General features: G+C 48.6%; 1 protein-coding gene across 1 annotated transcript; it reads left to right on the forward strand.

The window, feature by feature from the left end:
• The first annotated feature begins 5,931 nt into the window (after window positions 1-5,931).
• Window positions 5,932-8,604, forward strand: LOC120970821 (probable carboxylesterase 5). Its single transcript, XM_040397666.3, has one exon. It carries the CDS (start codon window positions 6,912-6,914, stop codon window positions 8,289-8,291), a length of 1,380 nt encoding a protein of 459 aa, XP_040253600.2. The 5' UTR covers window positions 5,932-6,911; the 3' UTR covers window positions 8,292-8,604.
• The last annotated feature ends 4,086 nt before the right edge of the window (window positions 8,605-12,690 follow it).

Genomic DNA, 12,690 nt, shown 5'->3' on the forward strand with positions numbered 1-12,690 from the left:
GAGATAACTCCATTCGAGGAATGGGAGAAGAAAAGGTTAAAACTCTCTTATCTGTGAACATGGGGTTGTTTGGCAAAAGTCAATGTTCCAATTCCAAAGAAGCGGAAGCTTGGACCAAAGACTATGGATTGTGTTTTCCTGGGATATGCTTTTCATAGCATATGCTATAGATTCTTGGTTGTAAAATCGGAGGTACCTGACATGCATGTCGGTACGATCATGGAGTCGAATGATGCGACTTTCTTTGAAGATATTTTTCCCATGAAGGATATGGCTACCTCATCTAATCAGGAGATGCCTAGTTCATCGAATCAGGAACCAATTACAATTACCAAACCTGCCATTTCGATGGAACACTTTGAAAGTCCTGTGGAGGAAAACAATGAAGTTCCTACTAGGAGCAAGAGACAGAGGACTGCAAAGTCCTTTGGTGATGATTTTCTTGTGTATCTCATAGATGACACTCCCAGTTCTATTTCAGAGGCCTATGCATCTGAAGATGCTGACTACTGGAAGGAAGCGGTTCGTAGCGCGATGGATTCCATCTTGGCGAATAAAACTTGGGAGATAACTGATCGTCCTTATGGGTGCAAACCTATAGGATGCAAATGGGTATTCAAGAAGAAGCTTAGGCCTGATGGTACTATTGAAAAGTACAAGGCTCGGCTCGTGGCTAAGGGTTATACCCAAAAGGAAGGTGAAGACTTCTTTGATACTTACTCACCTGTGGCTCGACTGACCACTATTCGAGTTCTACTTTCACTAGCTGCCTCACATGGTCTTCTCGTTCATCAAATGGATGTTAAGACTGCTTTCCTAAATGGAGAGTTGGACGAGGAAATTTATATGGAACAACCAGATGGGTTTGTAATAGATGGTCAGGAAGGGAAAGTGTGCAAGTTGCTGAAGTCTTTGTACGGACTTAAGCAAGCACCCAAACAGTGGCATGAGAAGTTTGAAAGAACTTTAACAACTGCATGCTTTGTTGTAAACGAAGCTGACAAATGTGTGTACTATCGCCATGGTGGGGGCGAGGGAGTTATCCTTTGCTTGTATGTTGATGACATACTGATTTTCGGAATAAATCTGAATGTTATTAAGGAGGTCAAGGATTTCCTATCTCGTTGCTTTGAGATGAAGGATTTAGGAGTGGCTGATGTCATTCTGAACATCAAGTTGTTGAGAGAGAATGATGGTGGGATTACATTGCTTCAATCTCACTATGTGGAAAAGATCTTGAGTCGCTTTGGCTATAGTGACTGCAAGCCCTCTCCAACACCATATGATGCGAGCGTGTTACTTCAAAAGAATCGAAGAATTGCTAGAGATCAATTAAAATATTCTCAGATTATTGGCTCGCTTATGTACTTAGCCAGTGCTACAAGACCTGACATCTCTTTTGCTGTTAGCAAACTGAGTCGGTTTGTCTCAAAACCAGGAGATGTGCATTGGAAAGCTCTAGAAAGAGTTTTGCGTTATTTGAAAGGCACTGCGAATTATGGAATTTTCACTACAATGGGCACCCAAAGGTGCTTGAAGGGTATAGTGACTCAAACTAGATCTCAGATGTTGATGAAATAAAGGCCACCAGCGGGTATGTATTCACTCATGGAGGTGGCGCTGTTTCTTGGAAGTCTTGCAAGCAGACCATCTTAACGAGGTCAACAATGAAAGCAGAACTCACAGCACTAGAGACAGCTACGGTCAAAGCAGATTGGCTTCGCCGGCTCTTGAATGACTTGCCGGTTGTTGAGAAACCTGTACCGGGTATCCTTATGAACTGCGACAATCAAACTGTGATCATGAAAGTGAGCAGCTCAAAGGATAACATGAAGTCATCAAGACACGTTCAGAGAAGGTTAAAGTCTGTCAGGAAAATGAGAAACTCCAGAGTTATTGCATTGGATTATATCCAAACGTCTAAAAATCTGGCAGATCCTTTTACTAAGGGTCTATCACGTAATGTGATAGATAATGCATCGAGGGAGATGGGTATGAGACCCACAATATGAGTTGTTCACAGTGGTAACCTATTCTTTGTGATCGGAGATCCCGTGAATTAGATGTGGAAGACAGGCTGTTGGTCAACTGAGAGGAGAGTATCCTTACTATTAACAATACCACTCCATGAAGATGATATACTCTTCTAATCTGCATGGCAGGTTGATGTATACCTTAATGTGTTCTAAATGGCTCTTTTAAGCAGAGATGTTGTCCTGCAGAACATCTTTTGAAGAACACACCTATATGAGTCTGATTATTAAACGTCGCAATCTATGAGAGTAGGGTTCTCTCTAGTAAACTCATGAAAGGTCTCGGAGTATGACACATAAGCTCCACCCGCGGGGAAGACCCACAGTAGCCACATATCGGTCAAGGCTTTATGTGAAGCTAGATTCGCAGAAAACTTGCAGTTCAAGGCCTAGTCCACTGTTCAAGTTGCTTACTAGTGTAGCATAGAGTTCTAGGTGGAAGTTCAACTTAACAGTCTTCACTGCAGTACCGGTATATAAAACAGCATTTTGGAACCAAAGGCAAATTTTGTGTGCCTCTGGGATCTGGTGGGGGATTGCTGGAATTTTGTCTATTTTGGGCCTAGCCCAATAGCAGTTTCAGAAATTCCTAATAAATCCTAGAGGCCCACGCAGCCCATTCGTGCAAGGCAAGAGGTGGAACAAGACTTTAGTCTCACATTGCTAGTTTAGAGGGAGTTGGACCTCTTTATAAGGGAGGTTCTTTCCCACTTGTATGAGCATGAGAACAAGAGGGACATCTACGCGCACTCCTCCTCCGCCGCCCGCCTCGCCACGCCACGCCACGCCTCGTCACGATGCGACGCGACGCGACGCGACGTGGGTTGCGGGAACGAGCCGATGTCTAAATTTTTGCCACGCACGACGGGTATACGAAAGGTCACACGGGAGCTGAAACGTTTTCTGTAGTGCACACTGAATTCGAACGGCGCGCCTCTTCGGCCGCTGCCTGTTCGTTTCGTCTCCCTCCGTTGCTTCACCTCCCGCCGCAGCCTGTTCGCGTTCTTCTCCTGTGCCCATATAAGAGATGTCGCTCCTCTCCTGAGAGACACACCAGAAGCTCCTCTTCCTCTCGCCACAAAGTTCCCAGCACTGCGTTGCTGCTACGTTCTTCCCCATCCCGGCTTGCGGCGTGCACCGCAGGTCGGGACAGTAGGCCTCCGGAACCGCACCTTTTGAGTCCTGTACGGGAGAAGGGTGATAAGGTTTTTGGGGAGCGCTCTGTGCGACTACTGGCTTCTTCATCACGGACTCCGACAACTACTTTTCCGACGACGACTTCTTCCCCGACGTCGACTACCTCAGCAACGACATGGCTGGAGAGGATGTCGACCCCATGTCTAGTGCTTCTGCTGCTGCTGTCCCGTACGTGTTCTTGCTCTTTCTGTTAGATGTCATGACACAGTTCTTTGCTCTAGTTTCTGCCCTACATATGATAGGTTCTACTTCATATATGCAACTTCATCTAGTGTCTGTTCTAGATGTGTTTAGTTCAAGTTAATATATGCAGATGCTATTTACTTTCTCTCCTTCAGATTGCATGACTTGCTTTATCGCGGCTATATTAGTCATGCTTTATCTAGTATTTTTGTTAATAAAATCATTTGGTAAATTGCTCATATTTCCAACAGGAGGAACAAGCAACGAAGCTGTCCCTGCACATACCTCGATCAATCAATCCAGCGTCCCCCAAAAAAAAGAAAAAAAAATCTACCCAGCGGCCCTCGCGGCCTCGCCGAGTCAATCTGACGCGTGTATTTCGTGCCTTAGTACAAATTTGTCATTACGTATGGCAAGATTCAATAAAAGATCCATGATGTATCGTAGTACAAATGTGTCCTTACGTATGGCAAGATTCAACAAACAATCCATGATATGTCGCCTCAAGATAGCTATGATCGTACTGCGTCCAACAATGAGCTGCCTAGCGACTACTTGCTCGGATGTGTATGTGTATATAGTACATATGTGACCGGACTGAGTGTGTACGCAGCTAGTCAATGCTGCTAGGCGCTGCGTACGTACGCACACGACGTAACAAAGCCAGCATGAGATGCACATGTACTTGCATCTACAAGTGCCGACAGAACCCAGCGAACGTATCGGAATTGTCAAGCTTCATAAAACTCTTGTGTTTGGTAACAAATTCACACGGACGTACCTAGTTACGAACGATGACAAAGACCGGTAGTGCTACATGTGACTCAGAAGATCCTTTTGCAGTCGCTTGTTGAACGTGCGGTCTGGCTTCACACGTTAGACTTTGTTGGTCAAGCCGTCACATAGGTAATCTCTTCCCCATGAATGTAAATCGGTGGAGCCCGGCATGTCCTTCAGTGTCTCTCACCCTATTTTTGTTAAAAAGAAAAAAAACTTGACTTTGTATGCTTCTGTCCGAAATCATTACTTAAGAAAATAATACCATTTTTAAATAATAAATAACCATGCAGTTTTGCATATGATTCGTCACAATGTATTGACATATAATTATGATTTGTCACAAGGTAGTTGGCAGAAACGTGTAATAATTTTGATTTATGACAAGGTAATTCGCAGAAACCATATGCACAGTAGACATAAAGCATCTATTTTAGAAAGATATGCTATTAATATGTCAACAGTATTTTCTGTTTATCGGTCTATACTTACATTTATATTGTCAAATGTACCCTTAATACACCGATACCAGCTTCTTGAAATTTCTTCTACGTTCTTTAATAATATTTTTGAAAGTCCACTTCTTCGCTTGTTACCGAAAAGTAAAAACAAGCCCAAATTTTGTGCAAAGAAACAACCTCCTTAACATTATGCTTTTTATGCTTTTTAGACTTGTCACCCGGACTATAAACTATTAGCTGCGTGATGATTTAATCTCAATTTCGTGGGGATGATTCTGGATGGGTGGTCGGTGACGCGCGGAGGACTGGGTGGATCATCTGTATCCGATGCGAGGAAGTGAGAGCAGTGTCGCGCACATGCCTTGTTCCTGGCGATGGTAAGAGCTGGCAGCGGCGATGTCCGCGGATGTCCTTAGATACTCGAAAGCATCATTGTGATGTTATGCTCTTCTACTTTTCCCAGGCTCTGGGCTCCTTGGGAAACCTTCGATCCTTGTTTTCACCGGGTCGGATGATGACCCTGCCTTGCGTCATGTCCCTCAATGAGGCATCATTTTGAGACTCAGGACCGGCCGTAGGGAATAAATTCGTTTCGTTGCCGGTGTGTGTATCAAAGGCCATGTGGATGCGTTAAAGATGGGGTTGTGAAAAGGTTGTGGTCACTTTGTTGCGGCGGAGTCCGAATTGTGTGACGGTGAGGTTCAGATGGCAACGATGCCAAGCGACTAGTGGCCTAGCTCAGTGATCCTACACGATGCAGGCTTGCATAGTCCATCGTTCTAGTTCATTATTATATTCGTCGTTGCCTGCACCTCACGACCTTTGCAGTGCGGGCTTTGTTGGCGTCAAAGCCAGAGTCGCTTACTTGGGGACAAGTGATGACGATGATGCCAACACACAACCTCGACGATTTCTTCTTCACAACGATGTATTTGTTGCGTCTTCTTTGTGACAGTATTCCACTAATTAACCATGACATATTATAAATACAGACTTGTAGAAGCAAAAAAAGAAACATTCGCTCCGGTGCCGCTCCTGCGGCACTATGGCGTCAAACCTAGCCGCCAGAGGAGGGCTAGATCCGAGCTTATGCTGCTGCCGGCGCTGGCCGCGGTTACAGCGGGCCCCTGCCTCAAAGGGGGAGGGGCTCCCGTGCGTCCTTCTGGCGGCGGTGTTGGGAACTCGGGGCGGCGGCCCTGGGGATGGTCGCGAGTTCAGCGTGACTGTGGGCGTCGGTGGTCCACTTTGGCTGCATGGGTAGCGACGAGGATACCAGCCGATGGGTGTCCCTGTTCGTTGTTGTGGTGGTTTGAGTTGCGCCTTGGCGTGCTCTTCGCCTCAGATGAGATCCGGCAGGGACGGCCTGATGGAGGGCTCGCCGACAGCATGCTATACTTCCGCGTGGGATGGCTGGAGCGCCCTGGACTCGACAGCCTGCTGCTAGTCTGATGGCCTCCCTCTGTCAGGCTTCCTCCATTATGGTGAGCACATGCGTAGGCATCCGAGCACGTGTTGCTCGACGGAGTCGGCTGTGATGAGGTGCGGTCTCGAGGCTTTATGCTAGATCGAGCATTGCTCGTCTTCTAGATCTAGGTGCTTCGCATGGTGTAGCAGTGTTGTCGCTTCAAGGCGACTGAGCGATCCTGACCTGGCGGTGGCTGGGTTCCGTTGGCGCGCCTCGGCGATGCTGGTCTGTCTTTCTGTTCTACCTCTGACAATGCCGACCCAGGGCCGACGAGCATGAGTTGAGCTTTTTCCGGTGAGGTGGTAGTCGGCAGTGTTGCGCTCCGCCATCGGTGTTGGTTATTGATGACCACTCCGGCTTGTCGCGGCGGCCTTGTTGTGGATTTCAGTGGCCATCGAATGGTCTTTGTGAGGGTTCCTCTCTCCGGATCCGGCGGTTGACTTCGATGTTGAGATGCAAGCTATAGATAGTAGCTTGATGCAAAGGGATGGTTGCGCAGCGGCGGCGGTTACACATCGTATGTAGCTGCTGGGATCTCGAAAAAATGGTGGCGGCAACACATTTGTGGCTCCGATGGTGCCTTTACTCGAACACCCAGTCTCGAGCTCCGGGGTGAAAGCCTAGGTCTTCACCCAAGTTGATTAAACCTGGCAATGGTAATGTTTCTACGTTGTTACCATGTTGACAAAGTGTGGTATTGCAAGCCCTAGAACCAAACAGCCCCTTACTTCTAGATCCTCAAAAAAAAATTATTAAAGGGACGTGGCGATGAAGAAAATGGCTCTATAAATTCCCATGAGGTGCAGCCAACGACGCGGCATGCAGCGGACAACTCAAAACAAGAGTTTCAAACTAAAGCAGCTCAACTGCGCCATGCATGCAAACAAGACTTCTCTAGCGAAGCAGAAGGAGGGACGTGACATCTCCGTGGACATGTACCCGTTCATACGCAAGTACAAGGACGGCAGCATCGAGCGTTTCCTGCGCAGCCCATTCGTGCTGGCGTCGCCGGATCAGGGCGGCAACCGCGGGGTGGCGACGAGGGACGTCGTCGTCGACAAGGCCACCGGCGTGTCTGTGCGCCTGTTCCTCCCGTCCCGTGCCGCCGACACCGCAGGCAGGAATCGGCTTCCCCTCGTCATCTACGTCCATGGCGGCTCGTTCTGCACGGAGAGCGCTTTCGGGCGGACGTACCACCGCTACGCGACCTCCCTCGCCGCCAGCGCCGGAGCCCTCGTCGTGTCGGTGGAGTACCGTCTAGCGCCGGAGTTCCCCATACCCGCGGCATATGACGACGCGTGGGCCGCGCTCCAGTGGGCGGCGTCCTCGTCCGACCCATGGCTGGCCAGCTACGCCGACTGGGGGCGCACGTTCCTGGCCGGCGACAGCGCCGGCGGCAACATCGTTTACCACACGGCAGTCCGCGCCAGCCACGAGGTCAACGATGACATGATGGACATCGAGGGGCTGATCATGGTGCACCCTTACTTCTGGGGAGCCAAGCGGCTGCCCTCGGAGCTCGCGTGGGCGGACGAGAGCGAGGGCGCCAGTGCCACGGCGGTGTTCCCGCCGTACGGGGTGGACCGGCTGTGGCCGTTCGTCACGGCCGGCCAGGCCGGCAACGATGACCCCCGGATCGACCCTCCGGCCTCGGAGGTCTCATCGCTGGCTTGCCGCCGCGTGCTCATCGCCGTGGCCGGGAAGGACACTCTGCGGGACCGCGGCCTCGACCTGGCGGCCCGCATCCGCGATCACGACGCGCCGTGGCCTTGGATGACGCCGGGGCGCCGCGAGGTGACGGTGGTGGAGTCGGAGGGCGAGGACCACGGCTTCCACCTCTACTGTCCGCTGAGGGCCACCAGCAAGAGGCTCATGGGGAGCATCGTGGAGTTCATAAACCAGCAGCCCAGCTCGTCGCCTGCTAATCCTATGGTGTTCGGCGTGCCCACGACGCCGTTCAAGGACGTGTTTGGGTATGGCACGACCATGAAGTCCTGGGGCACACGGTCCAGTATGGCACGTAACAGAGCACACGGTCCTGGCGCGCACGGTCCAGTATGGCCATCCAACAAAATCTCAGTTCGACTGCCGATGCCTGCTGGTAACGCTCATCACAAACAACATCCATTATCTGCTGCGGCTCCGTGGGGTTGTGTGATGAACAAGTTTTTCTAGATGACGGCCAGCCTGATCAACATCCGTTAACTGCTGCTGTATGGCATGGCCAAGAAGTCCTGGAGCACACGGTCCTGTATGCCCTTCTCCTACGTATACTACACTAAATAAAACACAAAGACTCTGCTACGTAGTACTCCATTAATTACTCTATGAGTCGTGTGAGTCCTTCATGCCAAGAGCTGGATTATTAGTTAAGAGGGTCCTATATATTGGTCCCATCCATTGGGATTTGTGGGAGATCAAATTCACAAATGTATGCCAATTACCGGCCAGGGAATTATATGTGAACTTGTCTTGCTTTATCTTATCATTATTTGGTGTCTACTAAATATATATTGTATGTCTTCCTTTAAAAATGTACTATATTGTATACCTTATCATCTCGAACTCTTATTTTGTATTGAATGTTACTGTACATGCAATATTAGATTCTCAACCCGTTGCGTGTTCACAGTGCATATTATGTATTTTGTTCTTGCACCAGCAAGAGTGCCCGTGCGTTGCAACGGATTAACAACAAAAGAATCATAAAATTTATTGCCCCACAATAGAAAATTTCGAACTCAGGGAAATTGCACCGACCTACCATCAATTTTGCAGATCAATAATTAAAAATAACTCATTCAAGAAAGCAAAGAACAATAGAGATACAATTTGTGACCCCAAGGGAAAAGAAATTGATTGGCGAACTAAATAGATCAGGGATTTTTATTGATGTATGTTGTCAATGCCCTAAGGCTACACATAGTGGGGAGTATCATATACTAGTATCATCACAATAGCTACATGTCAATCGCTTGACTTTCGAATTTGGTGGCAGTCGATTTCTGGTTGAACGGAGAAATAGCCGGGGGGGGGGGGGGGGGGGGGGGGGGGAACTCGCCGGAGGGGTGGAAGAACCTCGCTGGGCAGGCTACCCCGCCATATATCTTAGGGTGGGGGTGGGGGAGGGAGCACGACGGTTGTGTGTGTGTGTGGGGGGGGGGGGGGGCAGCGGGCGGTGGTGAAGGTTTGTTGGAGAAAAAACAGGCAAGGCCCGAGCCTAGAGAGATGGCTGGGGCGGCGGCAGCACGACGGCGGGAGGAGGTTCCAGGTGTTAGACATAGCGTATTAGTTTAGATTTCTGTAACGTAACCTAGTGTAACTCTCTTCCTCTCCCGATCCCGTCTCTCCTGTTTCTCATGTAACCGAGCGAGTCCCGGAGATCGTTCGCTTCTTGTACGCAACGTCAGAGGCTAATCTGTCAGCAATAAATATACACCACGCGGCTCACCACGGAGAGTAGAAATGCTTCCACAAATTCTTACATGGTAATCAGAGCAATCCTCTTCATGTCGATCTAGTGTTCTCCAACATCAATCGCGCCATGTCTTCCTCCTTGGCTCCGGCTGTTTTGAACCTCGGACCGCCGCCAACCGAGAAGCTATCAAGGGGGAACTTCCTCCTATGGAAGGCCCAGGTCACCGACCTCCTGGACGTCACCGACGCAGCGCCCCCGAAGACGGTGGAGCAGCAGACATCGGACAAGAGCACAGCCATGGTGCCGAATCCGCTCTATGGACCATGGCTGTCCAAGGACCAGCAGGTCCTCAGCTATTTGCTGAATTCCTTATCAAAGGAGATACTTGCATAGGTCATCGGTAAGGAAACAACCTTTGATATTTGGACTGCACTCACGATCTTGTTCGCCTTGCAGTCCCAATCTCGGATAACAAATCTGAGAATAGCTATTGCCAACACCAAGAAGGGCAGCGTGACAAGTACGACGTTCATAGCCAAGATGAAGAGCCTCGGGGATGAGTTAGCTGCTGCTGGTCGACCGGTATCCGATCCGGAGATGGTGGACTACATCCTCGCTGGCCTAGATCGTGATTATGACCCCATTGTTGCAGCAGTTGGTGCCATAAAAAATCCTATCACCGTTGATGACCTCTTCTTGCAGATCTCCGCCTTTGATCAGAGGATGGAGATGCTTGGTGATGGACCAACCAGTGGCTTCCACACATCAGCAAACGCAGCCTACAGGGGCCATGGACAAGCTTGCGGCAGAGGATACCGTGGGCGAGGAACCAGGGGGCGCGGTCGTGGTGATCGTGCTCCTCCTGCCAGTAGTGGTAGCGGTGGGTCCAAGGCCACGCCAACAGCAGCAGCCACGCCAACAACAACAGCAGCAGGAACGAGACTTCCCCGAGTGCCAAATCTGTCACAAATTTCATGCTGGCGGTGTAAGGTTGTGCTGGCATCGCTATGAGGAAAGTGACCCTAAATAAAAGGTGGCAAACGCTGTCACAAACTCCTATGGCATTGACACTAATTTGTACGCAGACACTGGCGCTACCGAACACATCACGGGAGAGCTTGACAAGCTAACAATGGGATAGAAGTACCACGGAGGCGACCAAGTGCACACCGCAAGCGGTTCAGGTATGGATATTACTCATATTGGCAATACAATTGTTAAAACCCCGGTAAATGATTTGCATCTAAATAATGTCTTGCATGTCCCTCAAGCATCAAAAAATCTCATCGCTGTTCATCGCTTTGCCTTGACAACAAAGTTCTCATCATATTTTATCCTTCTTCTTTTGTGATTAAGGATTTGGCAACGAGGAGAGTCATTCTTAGAGGACAGTGTGAAGGGGGTCTCTATCCACTCATATCATCATCGTCATCTTCTTCAAGGTCAAATAAACAAGTGTTGGTTGTCACCAAGCCATCTTCAGCAAAGTGGCACAGTCGTTTGGGTCATCCATCTTCAGCTATCGTTTAGCATGTACTTAGTAAAAATAAACTTCCTTATGAGTCTAGCGTTGAGTCAGTTTTTGATTCATGTCAACAAGCAAAAAGTCATCAATTACCATACCCTGTTTCCATCAGTGTATCCACTGCTCCATTGCAACTTATATTCTCAGATGTATGGGGGCCAGCTCCCACATCAGTTGGTAGATTTTCATACTATGTATGCTTTATTGATGATTATAGTAAATTCACTTGGATTTATCTATTAAAGAAACGATCCGATGTTTTTCAAGTCTTTAGCAATTTCCAAAATCTTGTTGTACGGCAATTGATCTCCAAAATCATTGCCATGCAAACTGACTGGGGTGGTGAGTACGAGAAACTTAACTCTTTTTTTCAAAAGATTGGAATCTCACATCATGTTTCTTGTCCTCATGCTCACCAACAAAACGGGTCTGCTGAACGAAAGCATCGACATGTCGTTGAAGTAGGGCTAGCGTTGCTAGCTAATGCATCTATGCCTCTCAAGTTTTGGGATGAAGCCGTCCTCACGGATACATATCTCATCAATATTCGTCCTAGTAAAGTCATAAAATTTGAGAAACCCATCACACGACTCTTTGGTGTCATACCAGATTATCAATCTCTTCGTGTCTTTGGTTGTGCATGTTGACCAAATCTTAGACCATATAACACGCGCAAACTCGCGTTTCGTTAAAAAATGTGTCTTTTTAGGCCATAGTCCTCTGCATAAAGGGGTCAAATGTCTTGATGTTCCTACAGGCAGGGTCTACATATCTAGAGATGTTGTGTTTGATGAATTAGTCTTTCCCTTTGAATCTCTCCATCCAAACGCCGGTGGTTTTCTTTGCAAAGAAATACTTCTCCTTCCACCAAATCTTTGAAATTTATATCATGGGGGTGACAATTGTACTGACCAATATGATAATGATCCTGCAAGTTCTAGTTCCACACTTATGCCTGTGCAGGTTCATGGAGAAATAGCAGAAGAAAACGGAGCAGAAATTGTTCACAATGATCAAAATCCAGCTAGACACGATGTTATATTTCATGTGCCTGATGGAGAAGGAGCAACTGCGGACTATGAGGAGGATATTGCAGCGCCTGTGACTCTTGTGCGCCTACCTTCCTCGGATCGCGTGAGAAAAACCGCTCCGAATCGCGAGCCTGGCAGTTGCCAACCGATCCAGTGTGCTGTGCAACCCGCGGCCACCACATCACCAGGCGGGGATTCTCCCTCACGTTCCATGCGCGGGCAGACGCCAGCACCACACAGGCGGGCGACAACGACAACCAGTGCAGGATCGTCTGTGCCCACGAATTCTGCTGTTGTTGATACGGTTGACACAAGATCAGCCACACCACAGCACACAAGTACTAGCTCGGGATCTCCTACGCATACGCAATCAAGCACCTCACAAGGATCCTCTGCGGCTGAGTCTTCCGTGTAAATTTCTGTGCAGCAGTCTCCACCTCCTGCTCAACCACAACCCGCAGTCGTTTCACGAGTTATGACTCGGTTACAGAAAGGTATAAGAAATCCCAAAGTGAGAACTGATGGTACTATACCATTTGGCATGTTTTGTATTGCAGGAGAACCAGCAAAATTGGATGATGCACTAGGAGATCCGAAGTG

The sequence above is a fragment of the Aegilops tauschii genome, chromosome 7 (assembly GCF_002575655.3).
Source record: "Aegilops tauschii subsp. strangulata cultivar AL8/78 chromosome 7, Aet v6.0, whole genome shotgun sequence".
Classification (NCBI taxonomy): Eukaryota; Viridiplantae; Streptophyta; class Magnoliopsida; order Poales; family Poaceae; genus Aegilops; species Aegilops tauschii.